The sequence below is a fragment of the Mus caroli genome, chromosome 15 (assembly GCF_900094665.2).
Source record: "Mus caroli chromosome 15, CAROLI_EIJ_v1.1, whole genome shotgun sequence".
In the NCBI taxonomy this organism is placed as follows: domain Eukaryota; kingdom Metazoa; phylum Chordata; class Mammalia; order Rodentia; family Muridae; genus Mus; species Mus caroli.
In genome coordinates this window covers 73,406,637-73,431,019 of record NC_034584.1, presented here as the reverse complement: position 1 = coordinate 73,431,019, position 24,383 = coordinate 73,406,637, and the positions used below count along the sequence as shown (strand labels likewise).

The 24,383-nt window shown below is 50.7% G+C and overlaps 1 protein-coding gene across 6 annotated transcripts in view; it reads left to right on the top strand.

Annotated features, from left to right (window-relative positions):
* LOC110310208 (casein kinase I) overlaps positions 1-11,313 on the top strand; it is a 37,889-nt gene extending 26,576 nt beyond the window's left edge. For 4 of the 6 annotated variants that reach the window (XM_029470021.1, XM_029470017.1, XM_029470018.1 and 1 more), the window contains exons 5-11: positions 2,775-3,003; positions 3,598-3,768; positions 4,265-4,413; positions 8,205-8,397; positions 8,498-8,637; positions 9,249-9,312; positions 10,022-10,049. In XM_029470021.1, coding sequence (XP_029325881.1) covers positions 2,775-3,003; positions 3,598-3,768; positions 4,265-4,413; positions 8,205-8,397; positions 8,498-8,637; positions 9,249-9,281 — 915 coding nt within the window. In that variant the 3' untranslated portion in view covers positions 9,282-9,312; positions 10,022-10,049. Of the gene's footprint in view, positions 1-2,774; positions 3,004-3,597; positions 3,769-4,264; positions 4,414-4,996; positions 5,101-5,196; positions 7,612-8,204; positions 8,398-8,497; positions 8,638-9,248; positions 9,313-10,021 lie in introns of those variants that run through there. The other 2 variants (XM_021182950.2, XM_021182951.2) reach the window with 2 other exon arrangements.
* Positions 11,314-24,383: the final 13,070 nt, after the last annotated feature.

Here is a 24,383-nt window from a genome sequence, read left to right as displayed (position 1 = left end):
ACCAAAAGCAACTCGGAGAGGAAAGGGTTAATTTTCCTTACTTCCATCACTGTTCATCAAAGGAAGATGGGTCAGGAACCTGGAGGGGCTGCTGCAGAGGCCATGGAGGGGTGCTGCTCACTTGCCCTGCATGGTTTTTTATAGAACCCAGGATCAGGAGCCCTGCGCTGGCCCCGCCCATACAGGATGGCCCCGCCCATACAGGATGGCCCCGCCCACAATAGTCCAGGCCCTTCCCCATCACATTGTTAATTAAGAAAATGTCCTACAGGGTTGCTTACAGCCTGATCTTATGAAAGCATTTTCCCAGTTGATGGTCTCTTAAGTTGACGTAAAGCTAGCCAGCACAGCCCCTTTCCCTGAGCCGCCCTACTCCTGTTAGAATCCTGCTTACATTTGTGTTATAATAGCTGCTTTGGTGCGTGTGTGTGACTGTATGTACGTGTATGTGTGTTTGTGCTCATGCATACACAAGAGCGCTTGCGCAGAGAGGGATGAGATACAAAGTTCGACACTGGGTGTCTTCTTCAGTTTCTCTCACCTTACTTTTAAGATTTATTTAAAAAGCTGGGTGGGTGTGGTGGCTCACATTTTTAATGCCAGCACTTGGGAGACAAAGTCAAGTGGATCTCTGAGCTTGAGACCATTTGTCCGAGACAGCCAGAGCTACACAGAGAAACCCTGTATCGAAAGGCCAAAAGAAAAAAAAATGTAATTATGTATAAGTGTGTGTGGTGCTGATGCTTCCTAAGGCTGGAGGTGTCAGATCTCCTGAGCAGAAGTCAGAGGCAGTTGTGAGCTCCTGATGTGGGTGCTGGAAACTGAACTCAGGTCACCTGGAAGAGAAATGTGTGCTCTTAACTGCTGAGCCATCTCTCCAGCCCCGCAAAACCTCTTTTAAGGAACTTCAACTTGGTTCATTTAAAAAAAAATAAACCAGAATCTGAACGTGGTGCCCTCACGCCTGTAATCCCAGCTCTCAGGAGACTGAGGCAGGAGAATTACCGTAAGCTCAAGGCCAGTGTGGAGTACAGTGTAAGACCCTATCTTAAAAAAACACAAGATAGCCGGGTGTGGTGGCGCACGCCTTTAATCCCAGCACTTGGGAGGCAGAGGCAGGCGGATTGCTGAGTTCGAGGCCAGCCTGGTCTACAAAGTGAGTTCCAGGACAGCCAGGGCTAAACAGAGAAACCCTGTCTCGAAAAACCAAAAAAAAAGAAAAAAAAACACAAAATAAAACAAAACCACCACCAACAATGAAAAATCTAAAATCAGAACTAGGTCATAGTAGCTCATGTCAGTAATTCCAGTGCTCAGGAGGCTGGAGGCTTGCCAGGAGTTTGGAGGCAGCCTGAGATTCGTAGTTAAGACTCTGTCTCAAAGATAAAAAGCAGAGCTGGGGGTGCAGCTCAGTGATGGGTACTCACCTGGTACTCAAGAGGCCCTGCTGTCAGTTGGCAGTGCTATTAAAAAAAAAAATTACAGCCGGGCGTGGTGGCGCACGCCTTTAATCCCAGCACTCGGGAGGCAGAGGCAGGNGGATTTCTGAGTTCGAGGCCAGCCTGGTCTACAAAGTGAGTTCCAGGACAGCCAGGGCTATACAGAGAAACCCTGTCTCGAAAAAACCAAAAAAAAGAAAAAGAAAAAGAAAAAAAAAATCACCCAAACTTACACATGCATGTAGCCCCGTACATACATATGCAAAACCTATAGGAAGCGGTAGGGCTGGCGGGATGGCTCAGTGGTGAGGTTGCTTCTCGCCAGGCCTGGTGGTCTGAGATTGATCCCCAGGACCACGTGGTAGAAGGAGAGAACTGACTGAGTTCACATGCATGCCGTGGCACCCAATGTCCACAAGCAGATATGAACACAAATACATAATAAATTTCGCACCTGCCGTGGAGGGTGCAGTTCTCGCCGCAGGCTTTCCGTCCTGGTGTATGGCTGTCATGAGTGTTTCATACACATGCATTCATATAGAGAACGGTCAGATTCTTGTGGGTGAAACCCACAATTCTTGAGATTTTCCAGCCATACAGAGACACAAGGCCAGAAGACATGTCACACATGTGATTGTTAATTTGTGCTTTAAAAAATTCTCTTGTCTTCGGCCGGGTTTCGTTCTGCTCTTTGCACTGGCCTTGAGTGTGTGGAGATCAGTCACTATAGTAATAATAAAAAAATCCCATAAAGGAGAGCGGGCTGAGTGTCTGCCTGGCTTTTCGTGGCGTTTGGAAGCTGGGTGATAGCAATGAGTTCCATCCCGTGCTCCCTCTCTTGCCACGTCCTGCATGTGGCTGCCCACATTCTGTGGCGGTTGAGCCAGGCAGGGGTTCTTAGGACCCAGCTGCCTTTCTTGGTCCTACTCTTTGTCTCACACCAGGTTTTTTTGTCTTTGTTTTTGTTTTTAAGATTTATTTATTTATTCCCCCCTCCCCCTTCCCTTTCTCCCTCTTGTTCCAGCCCAGCTCACTCTGGCCCATAAAAAGTTCTTTATTTGTTTCTCATTACGGATGGTTGTGAGCCACCATGTGGTTGCTGGGATTTGAACTCATGACCTCTGAGCTCTTAACCTCTGAGCCATCTCACCAGCCCTTCACACACCGTGTTTTGTGAACTCCCTTGAAGTCCGTCCTCATTGCTTGGGAAAGCCCAGCCACCTCTTGAAACCCTTCATACTGAGACTAGGTCTTTCCTCCTGGGCAGAACTGGGCCATGTGGCCATTTGCTGTCTCCGTGTTGCGTGACCTGCTGTGTGTCCTTCCCTCCCTCAGATCAGCCGCATCGAGTACATACACTCCAAGAACTTCATCCACCGGGATGTGAAGCCCGACAACTTCCTCATGGGCCTGGGGAAGAAAGGCAATCTGGTATACATCATTGACTTCGGCTTGGCCAAGAAGTACCGCGATGCCCGCACACACCAGCATATTCCCTACCGGGAAAACAAGAACCTGACAGGCACTGCCCGCTATGCCTCTATCAACACCCACCTGGGCATTGGTGAGTGAACTGAGTGGGAGCACGCATGCTGTGGCCACTGGCCAGGGTGGGCCTATGTCCCTACCTGAGTTCTATGTCTTCTCTTCTGGAGACCCTCATTGAGAAGATTCTCCACTCTGGCCCAGGCCTGGACTTGTTTCGTATGGACCCTTCATAACAGAGCGGTGTATTTGGCCTACTGGCCGTTTCCTTGAGTGGGTGGCAGTTTCTCACGTGTATGTCTGGGAAACGCAAGCCCAGGGGTTTAACACGGCCCCTGCAGTGCATGCAGCTGAATGAATTCTGGAGCTGCTTTTGACTCCAGCCGTGTCTCCGGCCATCGTGTGAGCCCTAAACACGAGACAGGCCAGGCAAGGGGGCGGCGGTGCCCACACACAGTTGTTGAGTGACATAGCACCTGGGCTGGAAAAACTGGCTGGAACAGACATGAGAAAGTTCTGCCTGGGGCAATCCGGAGGAGGAGAAGGAGGAGGGTGGGCTCTAGTTATAACAGGGTGTCCAGGAGCCAGTGGGTACCATGGAGGGGGAGGGCGGGTGTGGGGCGTGGTGAGAAGCACAGCCCTGACTGGCCCCTTGACCTCCTGACCTGTGCAGAGCAAAGTCGTCGAGATGACCTAGAGAGCTTGGGCTATGTGCTCATGTACTTCAACCTGGGCTCCCTGCCCTGGCAGGGCCTCAAAGCAGCCACCAAGCGTCAGAAGTACGAGCGGATTAGCGAGAAGAAGATGTCAACGCCAATCGAGGTCCTCTGCAAAGGCTACCCCTGTGAGTAGCCTGTGGGGATGGCATTTCCTTCTAAGGGCAAGACCGGGCCATGCATAGATGGGGTTACCCCAGACAGTTTCTGCCTAGGAGCTGGGTGCCTGAACCCCCACATCCAGCTCTTACATACCAGGTGTCCCCAGCCCCAGCTCCTGCCTTGTCCCGAAGGTCTGCTCTCAGCCCGTGTGGTTTGAGGAAATGGAAGCTGTCTTTTTTTGGGCTTAGGTTATGATGGAGGTCTTTGCATCCCATCAGACTTTTTTGAATAGCCTTTTGTATTTATGGCCATTGTCCTGGTGGCTGTGACCCCAGAGAGCTTGATCAGACAGGTAGCAAGCACCTCTGCTTGAAAATGGGCTGGACTATGTTCAGTTCTCATCCTGCCCCTCTTAGATTGATCCTATTGCAGGGTCAGTGGGTATCTAGGACGGTGGGGGCTGCTGAGGCTGCCAGGAGAGTAACCCTCACGGCGGCCTCTTCTGTCCTTGTGACCCACCAGCCGAGTTCTCAACATACCTCAACTTCTGCCGCTCCCTGCGGTTCGATGATAAGCCTGACTACTCCTACCTGCGCCAGCTCTTCCGAAATCTCTTTCACCGGCAGGGTTTCTCCTACGACTACGTCTTCGACTGGAACATGCTCAAATTCGTGAGTCACCGGCAGGCCAAGGCGGGCTTGGGGGACTGGACAGGGCAGGCCCTGACTCATAAGGCCAGAGTGACCTGGTGGGGGACGGGGCTCCCATTAAACAGGAGATATGAGCTGGACACTGTGAGTGGCGTCACAGGGGTCCCAGAACCCCTCGTCTCCAGCCACCTTGGCATAGACAGGGCATGTCGCCATGGGGGGCAGGGCCCTGGGGAGGCACCATCTTCTGCCAAGTGGGAAAGGACCTGGCGTGGGCTCCAGTCTCTCTTGTATACCTGTGGTGAATGGATGGCCCTGGCTGGACCCTCTGCAGCCCTGATAGCTGTCTGTATTCTCCTGTTCCTCTTGTGCATATCCCAGGTGGTGGCCCTTTCTGAGGCCTCCCTGGCCAGCCTGGACCCCGTTAGAGTGGCTTCTTTGTTCCTGGTTATAGGACCCTGGGTCTTACTAGGCAGTTGTTCTGTCTCCCTCTTCTAAGGGTCCTGGGTGGGGAGGTAGGGTAGGGAGAAGCATTCACCAATCATGCCTCAAGCGCTGGAATCCGTGAAATTGTATGTCTTGTTTCACATCTCTTCTGGAAAAGGGGGCTTCCTCGAGCCAGGCTCAGCCCCGAGACAACGAAGCTCTTGCACCACCCTGCCCCCGCCCTTGGCCTTGCGCTGGGCCCGCATACTCACCCACTTACTGGTAAGGATCTTCCGAAGCCTGGCCCTTCGTAGATGTGTGACTTAGCCAGCGAGCATGAAGGCTTAGCCTCAGCTGTGCTCTCTCTGTCCTTTCCAGGTGCCCGGCGCCCCTGGGCACCCAAGGACCCCCAGATAGGCCGGTGGAGGAGGAGGTGGAGCAACTGCCCCCTCAAAGATATTGGCCTGTGGTCTGGACTCCAGGGCCCCAGTTCTGATACCACCAGGGTGTCTCAGCCACCTCTCTGCCAAGCTTAAGGAAGCATCCTGCAGAATGGCAGGGTGACACCCTGTTCCAAAGAGGTGGCTGTCCAGTGGAAAGGTTATGACGAAAGGCCCTGCATAGGATCCTCAAGAGCATACCAGCTGCCCGAGGGCCAGGAGCAGCCTGAAGAAGGAATAGTGACCGCCAGGGAGGGGTTGGTGTCACATCACAGGACACTGCTTCATCTAGACCCCATTATCGGCCTGTGTATTGATTCTGAGCTCATTAAAAACACTTCCTTTTCTTTACCCACGTGTACCTCTCTTTTCAAAGAGTGGCCCTTGGCCTGCTCCATCCTGTGTTAAGAACGAACATAGATAGGCCTTGCCTTCTAGACACCAAGAAGGGTACATTGACTTGGGGCTCTTCTTCTCTTTGGGCCCAAACAGTGGCCTGGGCCTGTTCTCCAAGGAAGCCTCACAGGCTGGGGACCTTGGGGACAAACCTGTGGCTTTTCTGTCTAGGACTGGAGTGAAAGGTGGGCATCGAAGCTCCTTCTAGCTCAGAGCACATTGGCCAAGGGCCTGGTCGTGCAGCTAGCTCTTCATATGACCAGATGTTCAGGCCTGGGGCACCAGGCATGTGATACAGAAAATTATCCAAGTCTAATGTGGAGATGGGCTTTGACCCTTCTCAGTGAAGCTCAAAGAACAGACTTTGTATTCTCTAGACCTGGGCATCTATCCCTCTGTCGTAGCCCCTGGCCACATGGTGCTGACTTTCATTCACTAAAGTATTTGGAAATGGATGCTTGCTCCTTAGTCACCAGCTTTCCCTGAGAAAGGACAAGTGGCTGCCACATCCAGCATGACAACTGGGAACATTTGTCCTCTGGGAGGGTCTATGGACAGCTGCAGGAGGTGGCCAGTTGACAAAGTTTCACACAAGGCCAGATACACCCTCCTGGCCCAGTCGCTAGTACCGTGACCCCCCTCCCAGGGCTCCTCCTTGGAGGAAGTAGACTCTAGAGTTCAAAGCTGGGCAGCCTTTGCCTCCGCCTTGTGTGACCCTGTCACCATGTGGCCAGCTCCGTCGCCAAGACCGTCTGCAGAACACACAGCAGAAACTTTCACAACCCTCATCCCAAGACCAGGCCTTCCCACCTGCCCTGCGAATAGAAGCCGTCCAGCAGACTCTGCAGACAGGACTCCGTGAGCAAAAGACCGGAAGGACCCACTTGACCTTGGAATGACCTCCCGTGTTCCATCCCAGGGGACTGGAATCCCCAGCTGCTTCTCTCTGAGAACACAACCACTGTTGTGTTCCACAAGTCAGGAGGAGGCTCCGTACGGTGACGTCTCTAAGATGGAGCCAGACACTTGTGTAACTTGGGGCACTGACTTCTGTGTTTTCTTGTGGGCAAATAAAGGCCATGAAAACACTCTGGTGTGCGTTTCTTAAGGCATCTTATCCCATTACCCGTGGAGTCAGGTCCATCCTGAGCCTGCTGGAACTGCTGAGACCCCAGCCATCCACCCGGCTATTGCTGTGCCAAGCTTGAAGCATTGATGGCAGGGCGACACCCTGTTTGGGGCTCTGCACCCCTAAGTGAACTCTTTGCTTAGCCTCAGCAAGCCTCCGTTTCCCACCGCTACCACAGGGTTGGCTGTGAGCCCCCACAGCCCTTGCTTCTCTCTGCTTGGGCTGCGTTTTGGCTGACCTGGGCAACCAGGGAGTCTTGAGCCCCGGCTTCTGAGTGGGATGTCCAAGATAAGGTATCTAAACCATGTCCTTTTGAGGGACAGAAATGGATCAGTGGTAGATTTATCACCACATCTGCATGGGCTTTGTAACTCGGGGCAGGTCACAGGGCTTTGACCAGTCAGCATTTCTACCTCAGAGAGGGCCCCAGATAGGAGTTAAGAGCGCCAGCCATAGAGTGAGGTGGGGATGTGCCTGCCTGGCTTGGCTCCTTCCCATAGAACTCTGGGATCATTTGGAATTGAGCCACTCCCTCCCCGTTTTTCAGAGCAGTAGGGCTTCTTAGTCAGTACCTGGAGAGATGAGGGTTTGCAGAGCCCCATGGCCTATGGGGGGTTCCCCACTCAGCCTGTAGCTCTCTCCTCCACAGATGCGGCCCCCCTTCCACCAGCCCCCTGCCCTTCCCTGTGGACGGCCCCAGGACCAGCTAGGTAACTCAGCTAGGAGCTGCAACCATGCTGCAATATCTTTCCGGTCCTTCCTACCTTCCTCTTGGACTTCGCAGTAACTTAAGAGGATAGGCCCCTGGGGGCACTCCAGGCACCTACCTTCTCCAGCTTTGCCTAAGGGCCTCTTTTCTCTCTGGAACATCAAGACTTCTTCCTTTTCCCCTGGGCTTCCAGGCAATGCATTAATGGGGTCCCCTAGGTCCCCTGGCTGTCACTTCATAATAGGAGTCTGGGAGGCCAGGTCTGGGAGCCCCGGGAAGGTGACCCTGTGATTGGGTGCTGGGGGACCTTGGGACAGTGCTGGCTCTGAATTGGCCCCTTTTTCTCTGGTTATGGCCTGTCTGTCAGCTAGTTGGGCCTCTGAATGCCCTTCCTGCTTAGTTGACAACAGAGGAGCCAGGTTGGATGAGCCAAGAGTTACCCCTGGTTATATCCTGGAGATACCAGTCGGGACAGGCTGAGCTCTTTCTGCTTCTCTGCCATGGCGGCTCCCTCTTCTGGGTGTCGGGTGGCTTGGTCCTTGTGCACTGTGGTAAAGGGTAAACTCTGGCCTTCTTGGTATGGGGAGGAAGGTGAGCTGACTTCCTTGAGCTGTCCACACAGCTCTCCCTCCTGCTCTGTCCTGTCAGGGGTCTGGGTTACAATGAAGCATCCTCCTTGGGCTGACTGGAATCCCCTCTCATGTTCCTGTAGGGTGCAGCCCGGAATCCCGAGGACGTAGACCGGGAAAGACGGGAGCACGAACGGGAAGAGAGGATGGGGCAGTTGCGAGGGTCCGCGACCAGAGCCCTGCCCCCTGGCCCACCTACAGGGGCTACCGCCAACCGACTCCGAAGTGCAGCCGAGCCTGTGGCTTCCACTCCAGCCTCCCGCATCCAACAAGCTGGTCAGCAGGGGCCTTGGGCCTTGAGCCTTGGGCTGGGCCTATGGGGGTCAGGGGGTTGCTTATGCCCGTACTGAAGGTGGCTCCCCTCCCCTCCTTCCAGGCAATACTTCTCCCAGAGCGATCTCACGGGCCGACCGAGAGAGGAAGGTGAGCATGAGACTCCACAGAGGTGCCCCTGCCAATGTCTCCTCCTCAGACCTCACTGGGCGGCAAGAGGTCTCCCGGATTGCAGCCTCACAGGTGAGTCAACTCTTCCAAGCTTCTCTGGGGCAGAGTGGGCCTAGACATTCTTAGTGTGTTGGTCTGACCCTGTGGCACCTTTCCTCCCCTGAAGCTAATTAGCCCTCTTGTGTTGAGCAAAGCAAAGGGAGAAACTGAGGCTCAAAGAAATAACAGCCCAGTAAGCGGCAGCACTCACTGCGGTCTGGGTGGGCGACTCTCCGTAGTCCCCATCAGCACTGACAACAGCAAGGGATGAGGGAGGGGGAGGGAGAGGTCTTGTCAGGTCATCCCACTTAATGGCCATATTCGGACTCAGAATGTAGAGGAAGGAGCTTGGCAAAGGTAGATCTACCCGCTCCCGCCTGTGGGAGAAGAACTTCCTTGGACTCAGACCTGGAATTGAGCCAGCTTTGGCCTCGGGAGGGGGGGGGGGTTTCCGGCTCTAGAGCAAGGGGCAGCCTCAGACCCCTGAGTTCACACAGCCTACCCTCCCTCAGACTGAGCAGCCTGCTGTGAGGGATGGAGCTCAAGGGGGAGGGGGGGTGTATGAGACTTGGGGAATCATTGTGGCCACCTGCTTAAGGACCTGCCTTGAGACTCCCCCATATTTCTCTGTCCCCCTCTTGAAGACAAGCGTGCCATTTGACCATCTTGGGAAATGAGGAGAGCGACCACAGACCAGTGTTTGCTTAGGTGAGTGCTGGTGTCTCCTGAGGGCCCTGGAGGGGAGGGGAACATGACGCAGAAGCAGGAACCTCCCCTTCTTATCTCTTCAAGGAAGCTTTAGATTTTAAAACCTGCCATCCAGGTTCTCACAAGCAGTCCTGAATCTGTACACAGGGAAACTTTGGGGAAACCTATTTTCTGTCCTTGGGTCTTCTGTCCCCTTGATTCCTAGGAAAGACCAGGCTCCTGGCCACATGTGGGTTTCTAGGGCTTTCGCCTACCTCCTCCTTTTGGCTGTTATATAAGATGGTATGTGCAGAGCCAAAAAGGAACCAGAGTGTAGAAGGGCCTTCATGTGTTTATACACAGGAAAGGCCCTCTGGCCAAGGCTAGTTCGGGGTGGACTGCCTGTGGCTGTCTGAGGCTTGGGGGACAGAACCTAGTTACCTGGTTTGGGAAAGGGGCCACAGGCTCTTCTGGTAGTATTGGCTGGGGACCCAAGCTCCCTGCAGAACATGGATGTCAGCAGGCAGTGTCCCACCCATTGAGATGTGCAGCTTCACACCATGGTTTCATAAGCAGACTTCACACTGCAGAAATTCTCCCACAAATGGCTAATCGGTTCAGATTGACATGGAGCTGGGATGGCCGCTCAGCCCACCAGAGCAGACGAGCGCATTGGCTGGGTAAACCGAGGCAGCCAGGCACCTGACCGTTGTCTTTTCTTCCCCCCTAGTGTCTTCACTGCATTTTCTTTAAAAAAATAAATAAATACAAATAAGAGAAAGGACAGAAAGAAGGAACCGTTCACACGAACAAAAAAGAGAAAAACAAACCACAAAACCCACAACCCAGCACAAAGTCGACAATGGATTTTGTTTCTTTGATTTATTTTGCCAGTGGCAAAAAGACAAGACCTCTTTAGCACTGAGGATTCTTGTTCCCTTGCCTTGCCCACTGCTCCCAACCTGAAGGCTGCCAACACTCCTCTAAGGACACTGGGTCACATGCCAGCCACCTGTTCTCGCCATCGGCCACCACGTGCCGGGCCGCCATCGGAGGTGCCTGAAGAGCTTGCGTCAGGGAGCGGTTTGGCCAGTCAGAGACAAGTCCCAGGAGATTTCATGGAGCCTTGGATGACACACACGCCATCAGCCCTTGGGTGATGACAGTGACCAGTGTTGTATTGGGCTTTCCCAGAATCCCCTTCCCCGAGCATCCTGGTCTTCCCCCACACACACCTGTCACCTCTCTACAGAGACCCTGAGGGTGCGGTGAGATGGAGGCCATGATGCCTTGTGTGACTGTGAGTGTGTGTGTGTGTGTGTGTGTGCGTGTGTGTGTGTGTGTGTGTGTATGTATGCATGAGAGAGAGAGACTGAGAGACTGACTGACTTGTATTTTTCAGAGCTGCAGGTGGCCTGCCATGCCTGCCTGGCCAAGTTTTTGTTCTCCTCCTCCTAAAGTCAAGGTGGGGTGGACAATGATTTCCACATCCCTCAGGGCATAGAGTCCTTGCCACCACCTGTCCCCAGATGCCAGTGTGTGGCACCCCCCCCCCAACTTCCATTCCTGATCTTAGGCAAGTTCTTGGAGCCTGCTCCCAGATGGCATCAGCTCTAAGATACTGGTTAGTTCCTTGGTCCTGAGAGTCACCTGTGGTCACCCCTCTTCCCAGGCCTGACTTCTGAGTAGGACCCTGGGTCAGGGCTAAGTGTTGAATTTACCCTTCCTGGTTAACACCTGTTTTGTTGTTGTTTTTTTATTATTATTATTTTTGTTTGTTTTCTCGGTGTGTGTATTTCCTAATTTATTTACCTCTTTTTTTCCCCTTTCTTTCTTTTTTTTTTTTTTTTAATTAAAGAGCAAAACTTTTTATTACTTTGTAATTTAAAAAACTGAAAAAAAATTACTGAAGAACTTTGGGGGGAATTTTGTACTTTTTTCCTGTGTAAATATTGGACTTTTTTGAGCTTTATTGTGGTTGTTAATTTGAAGTAATAAAGTAGAAAAGGACAAAGTGATATAGATACCCTCTGTCTGCCTCTTTGCTCCTGGGGTTTCTCATCGCTGACTTACCAGGGACTGTACATCACAAAGAAGCCATCAGCCTCAGAGGCAGCTGTGGCTGGGGCCATTAGGACCTGTCCTGTGGTCTATCAAGCCTTCAGAGCTCAAGGTACACAGTGCAGCCTCTGGCCTCCGGGCGAGGAGAATGCTCTTTAGGTGGGGCGTGGCCTAGGTCTACACAGTGAAAGATGAGGCCCCAAGGCTGCCCCTAAGACATCATGTTATTTATAGAAGAGTTCTGAGGGTTTGGGACACTTGCTTCCCTACCAGAAGCTGGCCTTAGGTTACAGCCTTGGTATCAGAGCCCAAGCCATCAGACACCTCTCCTCTGGTTGACCTGTGAGGTGATCTCTGCTCACCCTGGTTGGTGAGCAGGACCCTGGTCCCTTGGCCAGATCCTGATGTGGGAGTCTCCACTCTCACCTACTTTGTCTCACTGCTTGTAAACCATGAGTCCAAGTCTCAACACCGGCCACTGCGATAGCTTTCATCCGGGGGAGAGCAAAACTTGTGACAGATGGTGTTTTAATTAGGATTTTACTGCTGTGAACAGACACCATGACCACCGCAAGTCTTATAAATGATAACATTTGATTGGGACTGGCTGACATATTCAGAGGTTCAGTCCATTACCATCAAAGCAGGAACATGGCAGCATCCAGGCAGGCGTGGTGCAGGAGGAGCTGAGAGTTCTGTATCGTCATCTGAAGGCTGCTAGCAGAACTCTGACTTCCAGGCAGCTTGAATGAGGGTCTTACAGCCCACACCCTGACACCTACTCCAACAAGGACACACCTCCTAATAGTGCCACTCCCTGGGATAAGCAATACAAACCATTACAGGTAGCAACTCTGGGAGTTTCCCTCGGGTCTTTCAGAGTCCTGGGCTTAGCTCAAAGGCCCTCCCAGTGTCAATATTTAAAGATTCTATGACCTCCACAACCTGGCCTGGAAGATGCTGTCCTGCTAGCCCCTGTCACACAAGTGTCGGGGATCAGGGTTATAACACGGACTTTAGAGCGTGTCACCCAAAGCCAGGGAATTGTGGTTAGATTGAGTGGTAGGGGAGAGCTGGTAGGCAGGGTTTGCCCTTCAGAATGCGTTTTATTCATTGCCTTTGCTGGCTGGGGTGCTGGGGAGATGCGGCCCCGCCTGTTCCTGCCCAGGACGTATGAAGCTACAATAAAGCTCTGAAAAGATACACAGTTGACCTGTTTCCTTTGTCTTACAGTGGGAACTGTGGAGTGCATTTTGTTTTAAGGAGAGGTGGTGCTTTGAGACAAGGTCTCACGTAGCCCAGGCTGGTCCCTAATTCAATAGCAAGCTGAAAGTGGCCTCGAACTCCTCACCTCCTCCCTGTTTCTCAAGTGATCACAGGCATGTGCCACCATGCCTGGCTCAAAAATCATAGTTCTTAATGACAGTAATGTGTACTTTTGCTATTTCCTGAGCACAGTTAAGATTCAAAATGGAAAGCTGGGCGTGGTGACGCACGCCTTTGATCCCAGCACCTGGTCTACAAAGTGAGTTCCAGAACAACCAAGGCTATACAGAGAAACCCTGTCTTGAACCCTGGTGCCCTCTTCTGGTGTGTCTAAAGACAGCTTCAATATACTTACATATAATAATAAATAAATCTTAAAAAAAAAAAGATTTAAAACAGGACAGGGTAGTGGGGGGAGGAAGTTCAGAGAGTAAAGGTACCTGTCACCAGACTGTCACCTGAGTTCAATTCCCAGGCATACCCAAGCAGTTGTAGAAAGAGAAAACCCAGTCTTGAACTATTGAAAGTTGTCTGTGCCATGTCATGCTCTCGCTCGTTCTCTCTCTCTCTCTCTGACACAAACTTCACAAAAATTAGAAATTTAAAGATCCCAAAACACCACACTTTTAATATTAGTGTTACCAAGTCGGACTGTGATGGCACACCCCTTTAATCCCAGCACTTGGGAGGCAGAGGCAGGCGGATTTCTGAGTTCGAGGCCAGCCTGGTCTACAAAGTGAGTNCCAGGACAGCCAGGGCTANACAGAGAAACCCTGTCTCGAAAAACCAAAAAATAAATAAATAAATAAATAAATAAATAAATAAATAAATAAAAATAAAAAAATAAACCTATAGCTAAGCCCAGTGGTGGATACCTTTGCTCTCAGCACTGGGGAGGCAAAGCCAGATGGATCTCTGTGAGTTGGAGACCAGGTTGGCCAGGAAGAATAGTGAGTGAGTAAGACCTTGATGATAAACAAATTAATTTTTAAAATATGGGCATGGAGTAAATAAATGAAAATTCACATTTCCTTGCCCTTAGGATGTATCTAGATGTGTTGTCCGAGTCGCACTTGACTTGACGTCATTCATCTTCTGGCCGGATCGTCCATTTTACTGAGTTAGTAGTGCTCCACCCCCACTTTGGCTTAATTTGTCTGGAGGTGATTAAACATCCATAATCAAAGCAAGGTGGGTTATGGTGACAAGAGCAGGATAGTATGAGCCCGGGGTGCAGGAGAAGAGACCCTGTCTCCCCAAAACACAAAAGCTAAAATCCCAAAAAGGTACAACCAGAACTATCCCTGTTCCTCCCCAGCCTTGCTGTATGAGGGAAGGGCAGTGACTGACAAGAGGAAGTGAGGCCAGAGGACACAGCAACCATAGTTCGTTATTCAGACCAAATAAACAAACACCAGGAAGTTGCACTCAGACGGAGGGCAGCCGTGCTACCCGATGAGTCATTGTCACTCATGTAGCAAGCATGATGGCGAGCCTCAGAGGTATTTGCCATGTGTTGGCCAGAGAAGAAGCAGGATGCTCAGAGATGGATTCCAGAGAACTGAGTGGCCCCTCTGTGACCCCAGACGCCATCTGAGTTTCCTCTTGTGCAGGTGAAGTTAATAATACGTGTACTTCTGCTTCTAAGAATAGTCAGGACTAAACAAGAGCATAGATGGACACAGGGCTATGTTCCCAGAGGGCACCCGAGCCGAGCCATGACAACCCAGCCTGGCTAGGATCTCTAATCCCCATTAGGAGGATGCAGATACCAGAGCAACAATATGTAGTCCCCGCTCCTCATAGCCAGGCACCTGTGCATGCTTGTCACAGGGACAGACTCAGGCGAGGAAATTGGCTTATCTCACAGGAGAACACACTGTGAGCCGGTCTGGGCATGTGTCTCAGTGACAGAGCTCCTGCCCAGAATACATGAGGAGGCCCTGGGTCCCATTAACAGCATGAGAATCATGTGGGTAACCTCTGGTCAAGCCCAGAGGAAGCAGGGAAGGTGTCTGGTGTGGAGGAGATGCTTGGCCCGAGCCTTGGGATGGGAGTAGAAGTTCTCTGGTGTTGACGAGAAGAACATTGTTCCCAGCAGGGAAACCACATGGGAGAAAAGGCCTAGAGCTCTGGTCTCACTGGACCTTGGGGGGCGGGGGAAGAGTGGGAGAAGTTAGGCAATCCACAGCTGCTGGAGGAGGCTGAGGTCACATCATGCAGATGTGGACCTGGACCCAGATGGCTCCTGCACTTCCTGTTCTCTGCAAGCAGATCATCTTTAGAACCAAGAGAAACAAAAACAAAACAAAAACATGTGAGTGTGAGCATGGTGTGGGTGTGTGCGCGTGCGCATGTGAGTGCAAAGGTATGAGCAGTGAGCATGCAGGTATGTACGCCCTAGTGTGGAGACCAGAGGATGATGGTGCCTCCCCTATTGCTCTCCCTCTTATATTCTGAGGGCGTCTGTCCCTCAATTCGGAACTCCCGAATGGCCAGCGGACACCAGCCTGTCTCCACCTGCCCAGCACTGATGTTAGAGGTTTGTGCTGCCAGGCCCGCCCTGAAATGGGTGCTGGGTAGGGAACTGAGGCCTTCAAGTTTGGGCAACAGACACTATTGACAACTGTCTCCCCCCCAAATTACTTCTATGTTGGTGTGTGTGTACATGTTCATGCAGGTGCCCATGGAGGCCAGAAAGATGGTGTTGCCTCCCTTGGAGCTGACAGTTATAGTTGTGAGCCATTTGATGTGGGTTCTGGGAACCAAACTCCTGCTTTCTGCAAGAGCAGTGCAGCAAGTGCTCCTAAACACTGAGCCATCTCTGCAGCCTACTGTCTCCTCTCCTCTCCTCTCCTCTCCTCCTCTTCCTCCTTCTTCTTCTCTCTCTCTCTCTCTCTCTCTCTGAGACAGTGTCTCATTTTGTAGCCCAGGCTAGCCTCTTAAATATACAACTGTGTTCTGGGGCTGGAGAAACGGCTCTGCGATTAAGAGCACTGACCGCTCTTAACCAGAGGCTGCTCTTCCAGACAACTCGGATTCAATTCCCAACACCCACGTGGCCTCTCACCACTGTCTGTAACACCACTTCCAGAGCATCTGAGAATACCCCATGCACATAAAATAAATAGAATTTTAAGAAATCTACCACAGTCTTGTGTCTTAGTTCAGGCACAAGCGACCATTTCTGGGCTACTCAATTCCCCTGAGCCCCAGCTTCTGCATTTGTAAACTGAGTACTAAGGCCTTCAGGTGCCCCCCCCTCCCCGTTGCTTGGCTGGCTCAGGCCCCACTGGCCTCTGTGAGTTGGAACAGGCATGATGAATGTTCCCTGGAGGATAGCAGTGGGCAGGGAGACTGGAGGAAGGAGCTATGGTCACCACCCAGGCAGAAGGCAAGGGTGCTTGAACTGCCTGCAGTCTGGGGGTGGGGGTGGGGGTTACATTACATTACATAAAGTCTGGAGGCTTTGGGGTTACATTTCTGGAAGCCATGCAAGCAGAGAGAGAAAGCTAGGAGGTGGGTAAGGGGGAGGCTCTGCTGGAGAGGCAGAGTGGCCAGGTGGGGGCTGGAATAAGGGCTATGGTCAGTGGGTTCAAATAACACCAAGCCTGGTGGAAAGGAATCTCTACTGACCATTTTCCTTTACCTTCTTACGCGCACACACACACACACATTTTTATTTGAGTGTATGTGTCTGTGTGAGGGAATGTCACATGTGTGCACAGGTACCCTCGGAGGCCAGAAGAAGATGCCAGATCCCTGGAAGGTGGAGAGGACGCTGAAACTCAAGCTCAGGTTGGCTGGAAGAGCAGAAGTCACCCTTAAGCACAGAGGAGCCACCTCTCCAGCCTCAGGACCACTCTATTCTATGGAAAGGATCTCACACACCGCAGGCTGGCCGGATGGCCTGGCATCCCGGCTTTCTCCATTGCTTTCTGCCCAGACAGGCCAGGCTCAACAAACAGCCATTGTGCTGAGGTTAAAGACCCATCCTGGGGCTCAGGGAGGAACACTATCCCTTTAAGGAGGCCTCACAGGAGACCCTTACCACAGGGCTGCTGGTAGCTGGCAGTGAGCCTCCTCCCTTGCCCTTTGGAGATGCTTGCAGGTAATTATATCTCCCGGGCTTTTCATCCTGCACCTTCAAAGCACCTGTGATTGTGGTGAGCCCCACCTCTGCCTTTGAAGTCAAATCATCCAGGTTTACCCTGGGCAGGCCTCAACTTGGAACACCCAGGCCTCCAGGACTAACCCTTCAGCTCCCTGCACGCCCTCTTCTGCTTTTCTTTCTGTTGTGACAAACCACTAGCCAGAAGCAACTTAAGGAGCTTAAGGATGACTTATTTGGACTCATATTGTGGGGGTAGAGCCCGTCGTGGTTGGGGCATCAGGAATATGAAGAGGCTGCTCACATCTGAGTCCACAGTCAGGAAGCAGAGAGAGATAGATCCTGGTTGCTCAGCTCGCTCCCTCCCTCAGTTCAACCTACAGGACAATGCTGCCCTCTTCAGTCAAACCTTTCCAGAGACACACCCAGAAGTTCAAAATCCCTTCAAATTGACAAGGATTAGCCACGGGCTGAGGGCAGTGTTTCTAGCTCTCAGCCTGCTGCAGCCTGGGGGTATGTTAAGGATCTGACCCCAGACCTGTTTCTGTTAGCTCGGTTTGTCTGTCGGTTTGCAGAGGGCTTTACCTCTCAGGTACTGTAGGGACAGGGATGGGCACAACTGGGAGCCACAGAGAAAGCAGAGTTCTTCTCTTGGGTCTCCACCTCAGGCCCATATCACTCATTCATTCACACACCCCAGATGGCTCCCCGGGATTGACCTTGTTCCATTTCCTGACGACCATCAGTGTCCTGAATGTCACACCTTCACAAGAAGTGTCGTTGCACTGAAGAGATGGCTCAGTGGTTAGGAGCACCAACTGCTCTTCCAAGGGTCCTGAGTTCAATTCCCAGCAACCACATGGTTGCTCACAACCATCTGTAATGGGATCTGATGCCCCCTTCTGGTGTGTCTGAAGACAGCTACAGTGTACTCATAAAAAGAAGTGTTGTTGCCTGAGCTCTCTCTTGCTGACTAGTCAGTCCCCATCTCATGTGGTAGGAAAGTGTTCTAGATTCATTTCACAGTTAACCATTAGTTAACCTGTGTGCAGGGCCACTCATGATAACCTGTGCCAAGTAACATTGTGTCCTTGTGCTTTGGTTTCTTCATCTGCCAAATGGCAGCCACTGTGGCGTGCTAAGCTCTGTGAATCTGTAATTCCAGTTCCAGGGGATCTGATGCCCTCTTCTGAGTTCGGACCCCAGCACTCACAAAGGGCTGGTGGCTCACAGCTGCCTATGACTATACAGTTACAGAGGCTCTGACTCCTGGGTCTCTGCAGGTAACCGCACACACCCACACAGAGATACGTGCACACACACGTGCACATGATCAATAAAATAAGAAATACTTTTCTCTTTGTTTGAAACTGTCTCACTTTATGAAAACCAGGCTGATATTGAACTCACCGGGATCCACCTACCTCTGCCTTTGGAGTTCTGAGATTAAGGGAATGCCCATAAAATATCTTAAAGAAATTGCCTACATATTTTACATCGTATACGCATTTGTGCAAATGAGACATCTAGTGTGTATTTTATAAATAACATTTTTTCTTTTGTTAAAAATGATTTATTGCCAGGTGGTGGTAGCACACGCCTTTAATCCCAGCACTCTGGAGGTAGAGGCAGGCGAATTTCTGAGTTCAAGGCCAGCCTGGTCTACAGAGTGAGTTCCAGGACAGCCAGGGCTATACAGAGAAACCCAGTTTTGAAAGGAAAAAAAAAAAGATTTATTTAGCCAGGTGGTGGTGGCCAGGCCAACTCTTGGGAGGCAAAGGCAAGTGGATCTCTATGAGTTTAAGACCAGCCTTGTCTACTGAGAAAGTTCCAGAATAGCCCAGGACTACACAAAGAACACTGTCTCAAAAAAAAATTTAAAAATTAAAGATGTATTTATATTATCTGTGTGTGTGTGTGTGTGTGTGTGTGTGTGTATGTGTGTGTCACATGTATGCAGGTGCCTGTGGAGGCCAGAAGAGGGCATCAGATCCTCTGGAGCTGGAGTTACAGGTGGTTATGAGCTGCCTGCCCTGGGTGTAGAAACTGAACTCTGGTCCTCTGCAAGAGCAATAAGTGTTCTTAACCACGGAGCCATCTCTCTAACCCTTCTGCCCTGGGGACTGAACCTAAGACCCTGTACATGCTAAGCAAATGAAAACCTTACCACTGAGTTATCCCCAGCTGTTTACTTTTTATTTTGAGATAGGATCTCATTAAGTTGCCTAGGCTAGCCTTGAACTTTCAACTTCTTCAAAGCCCAGCTCTTTTCTTTCCTTCCCCTATCTTCCCCGTCTTCTCTCCCTCTCCCTTTCTCTCTCTCTCTCTCTCTCTCTCTCCCTCTTTCTCTCTCTCCTTCCCTCCCGCCTCCCCTCTTGTCTCTTTATTACACTTATTTATTTTGTGTGCACACATGTGTGTCAAAGGACAACTTGCAGGAGTCTCTTCTCTCCTTTTACATGTACGTTCTCAGGACTAAATTCAGGTCATCAGGCTTGGGCAGCAAGCACCCTTACTTACTGGGCCATCTCACCTGCCCCTCACTCTTTCAAGACCCGATCTCACTCTGTGAGGGTAACCTGAACTCACCATGTAGTCTAGGCTGGCTTCCAACTTTGTGGCAATCCTCCTGCTTCAGCCTCCTAAAAGTGTTTGGATTACAGGTGTGAGCTGTTACATGCAGCTTTTCTCTTTTTGTTTTACTGTTTTGTTTTTTTTTTTTTTTTGAGACAGGGTCTCATGTGCCGAAGGCTAGGCTTGACCTTGCTATGTATCAAAAGCTGGATTTGGATTCTCCACCTTCTGTCTTCTCAAAAGCTGATGTTAGAGGCATGAAACCAGCCCCCAATCAGACTGGCACTGGCCCTGAAAGAGGGCTTATGGTACAGCTGAGGAAATGCTGTAGTGGGGCTTAAGCGCTTGCCTAAGGTTGCTCCCTCTGCCTGACAGCGCTGGTTCAAACCAGGCTCAGCCCTACTTCCTATTTCTCTGCTCTGGGGGAGGTGGCTCTTCTTTTCTGGGTGACATTGGTGAATGTAACCCCAACTTCCTGATCTGCTCCCTCCGAGCTTCCTCCCCGTCGCTCCTTCTCCCTTCTGACTGTGATACCTACCTTCTTCAGGTACCCACCATATCCATCCTGAGTGCCCTGGGTTCAGAAGCACTGTCTCTATCTACTGTCTCTCAGGGCTGATCTTCATCCAGGCCTGGCTCATCATTTCCTCTCTTTAATGATTGGCTCAGAGATGGAAGCTTACCACAAGCTGGGCCAATCAGGCCATCCTGAGATAGACAGGAATCCTTGGGAAAGGGTAGCCTTCTCAGTCAGTGGGGTGACAGGGCAGCTGGGAATGCAGCCAACACACACACACACACACACACCCCACACCACACCACAGGAGCTGGGTGGGAGAGTGAGCAAGAGACAGAAGGACTAAAGAAAGGCCCCCTATTGACCCTGCATGAGCCCTCAAATCCTCTACTTTGAACTTCCTCCTTAAGTGAGCCCATTGCTTCTGTATTTAGCATGCATTGTGCTAGATGTCAGTCTGCTGCAACCAGAGGGTCTGATTCTTAAAGGGCTTGAATTGGGGTTTTCAGCAGCCACTGCTCTGGACACAGCAGCAAAACACTGGCAGGTGGGACAACTGAGGCTCAGAGGAGCAAAGCCATATGCCTAAGGTCATTCCGCCAGGAAGTGCTTTCTGCCTGCTACTCACACTGACTCTCTGAGGCACATGATTGGATCTCCTACAGTGTCCTTGGAGAGAGGGGGATAACGAGGCTCCCGATGAGCTGGGTCGCTCACTAGCATGCACATCGGAGGCTTTGGCTCCTTCCTCTCCGCTTTCCTACCAGATGCTAGGAGTGGACTGGGAGAGGGGTAGCCTTGCAGTGAGCTCCAGTCTCCTTCCCAGTATTGGGTAGGCTTTTTGTCAGTGACTATTTACTGAGCCAGTCCTGGGAAGATGTAAAGATGAACTGACCCTGCATCCCTGCCCTGCAGAACACCCCCCCTCCCCCAAGCAGACAGCTGGAGGGTAACACACAATGAGCAGAAAACACAGATGGGGCAAACATCATTTCTTTAAATAACTTTGCTAAGTTTGAAAATACTACAGACTTTCGAAAACAAATTTTGGAAAATTAAAAAAAAAAAAACCCTCAACCCACTACTCATAACCCTACCGCTTAGGAGGCGCCTGTGATAGCCCATCTGTTTGTGCTCCTGCCAATCTCTTCCTTTCAGCACTTCTTAAAAATAGAGTTCAAGCCAGGCTGCCATGCAAATTTCTCCCTGCCCTTATTGTACACTACAGGTCCTAATAATTTCCTCCATAGCAAGACTAATCATGTGGAGAGACCATGGTTTCAGATTGTGCAATTACTTGTATTTTTAAAAGATTCATTTATTATGTATATGAGTACACTGTAGCTGTCTTCAGACACCCCAGAAGAGGGCGTCAGATTCCCATTACAGATGGTTGTGAGCCACCACATGGTTGCTAGGAATTGAACTCAGGACCTCTGGAAGAGCTCCTAACCACTGAGCCATCTCTCCAGCCTGTGTAATTGCTTTCAGCTTGTGTAATTTTGTATGTATATGTGTTCGCATACATACACATACATACATACACACAGAGAGACTGTTTTAAAGGGTTTGGAGAGATGGCTCCTCTGTTAAGAGCATTCCCACATGGCAGTTTATAACCATAACTCCAGTTCCAGGGCACCTGTACCTTCTGAGGGCACCAGGCATGTATTTGCAGGTGAAACACCCATGCACATTAAAAAGGAGAGAGAGAGAGAGAGAGAAAGAGAGAGAGAGAGAAAGAGAGAAAGAGAGAGAGAGAGAGAAAGAGAGAGAGAGAAAGAGAGAGAGAGAAAGAGAGAGAGAGAAAGAGAGAAAGAGAGAGAGAGATTGTTTCAATATCCATCATTGTGTGGATCACTCGATTTCTTTAACTTTCTTCAGTGGCTGTGAGGTTGTCTCTAAGGTTCCCTTAGGGAAAAATGAATTGATCAGAACAGGGAAAAGTCTGTGATCTCACGGTTTGTGAGGCTAAGGAAGTTTGAGGCCAGCGTGGGCTACCTAGTCAGTTCCGAGGTAAACCAAGCAACAGAAGGAGAATGAGGCCCTACCTCAAAACAAAAATACCGGTCTAGGTCTAGTAGCTGTGGCTTAGCTCAGTGGAACAGCAGCGTGACCCGCAAGCAGAGGTCCCGGGTTCTAGGCACTGCAGCAAATAGATGAACAAGAAGGAAAAGGAACAAGAAGATGAGAAAGGGGTGGAGTTGTGGGAGAAAGGGGGTGGAGCTGTGGGTGGGGAAAGACGATCCTTTAGCACTGATGGGCAGGTGTAAGGAGAATGGCCTAGAAGTCGAAGCAGGCTGAAGTCCGGTGGTGGCCACAGACTTGGAGAGCAGACTGGCAAGGGATGAGAGATCTTTGAGTAGAAAGGACAGATAGAATGCTGAGAACAAGTCTGTACGAAGTGGGGGAGGGGATGTTGTCTTACCTCTATCTTTACATAAATTTATTTGTGCGTGTATATGACACGACGGGGGAGGGGCTCACATGGCACAATGCCCTGTTTTCCATCATGTGGGACCTGGGGGCCTAACTTCAGTCCCCAAGCTTCCCCACAAATGCTGCCACCAAGCTAGCTTGCTGGCCCTCATCTGTTCAGTAGGCCTAAGTGGTGAGGGGAGCAACCAGCCCTGGCTTGTGGTGCCACCTGTCAAAAGCTCTGTCACCAGGTCAGGTGACTTTCTGTTTTGAGACCCTTTTCTGGCAACGCATGCCTAAAAATACCCAGCACCTGCCTATGCCCTGCCAGACAAGGCGGCTGTTACTTGAGAACCATGAGTACCCCTGGGGTGCAGGGACTAAGACTCTAGATTTGGGTATGATTTGGCCCAACAGCTCTGGAGAGGGCAGGGACTATCAGACTGGTCTGGTTTGTAAGTGGTGTAGATACAGTGACAGTTGGGGCAAGGAATTTGCCCACAGGAGATAGCAACTCTTCAGGGACAACTGGGAAGTTGTGAATTTCAAACCTGGGTTGGGAAGACTTACTGGCTGGTTTCGTGTGTCAGTTTGACACAGCTGGAATAGCACAGAGAAAGGAGCCTCCCTTGAGGAAATGCCTCCAGGAGATCCAGCTGTAAGGCATTTTCCCACTTAGTGGTAAAGGGTGGGAAGGCCCACTGTGGGTGGTGCTATCCCTGGGCTGGTAGTCCTGGGCTCTAAACGAAAGCAAGTCAGAAGAAGCAATCCAGTAAGCAGCATCCCTCCATGGCCTCTGCATCAGCTCCTGCCTCTAAGTTCCTGCCCTGTGTGAGTTCTAGTCTTGACTTCTTTTGGTGATCAACAGCAATGTGGAAGTGTTAGCTGAATAAACCCTTTCCTCCCCAACTTGCTTTTCTTGGTCATGTTTTGTGTGGGAATAGAAACCCTAACTAAATGCTGGGCAGTCGTGGTGCACACCTTCATCCCAGCACTTGGGAGGTAGAGACAGGCAGATTTCTGAGTTTGAGACCAGCCTGAGAATAAGTTCCAGGACAGCTAGGGCTACACAGAGAAACCCTGTCTCAAAAAACCAAAACCAAAACCAAACCAAACCAAACAAACAAACAAAACCAAAAAACAAAACACCTGACTAAGACAAAAGAGGTCATTTCATATCTCTCTCTATATATATCTAGAGGATTTCTCTACATAGCCCTGGCTGTCCTGGAACTCATTCTGTAGACCAGGTTGGCTTCAAACTCACAGGGATCCACCTGCCTCTGCCTCCCTAGTGCTGGGAACAAGACCAGGCTAATCTTGAACTCACAGAGATCTACTTAGTGCTCCTGCTTCCGATATGATGCAATTAAAGGCTACTATTCTTGGGGTTTTTTTTGTCTTTGAAAAAAAATCTATTTATTTAGTGTGTGTGAGAGTGTGTGTGTGTGTGTGCACTCATGTCACTGTGTGTGCCTCAAGGTCAAAGCTGGTTTTCTCCTTCAGTCATGTAGTCATGAGGGCTGAACTCAGGCCCTCAAGTACCCCGAGCTTCCCCTTAGGACCTAGCTATTATATTTGTCCATGTTACAGATACTTTCAGTGCGTGCTTGCCAGGCCAACCCCAGTGCAGAGTACTAGTTGTCATCAGGAAACAAGAAACTGTCAGACATCTTCATCCTTGCTGCATGCACTTTTCCTGGGGAGACATGAACAAACGTCTCCTCATCCCAGGGAAGGGACTGACCAAGGAATAAAGGAATGATTCTGCTCAGTCTAGCTTGGTTAAAGAACAGTCAACGAGTCTGTTACAGCTGCTTATAGGAGCAAGAGTGAACGGTTGCTTCTTAAGGGTGATTAAAAACAAACAAACAAACAAAAGAAAAAAGAAATAAGTCCCAGTCCCGCATGGGTAATGAGCCCCCCAGAGCTTTATGGGAGTGGCTTGCTTCTAGAATTTTCTACCTCCCAAGAATTCTCAACTCCCAAAGGTCATTCAACTGGAGGGGGGGGGAGGGTGGTTGAGGGGAGGGGAACTACATATTACAGATGCCAGTAACCCCTCACCGGCATTGCCATAGTATGACCAATAAATTCACAGGTTCATGGAGGGAGACTTGTGTAGAATCTTTAGTTTGTTTGGAT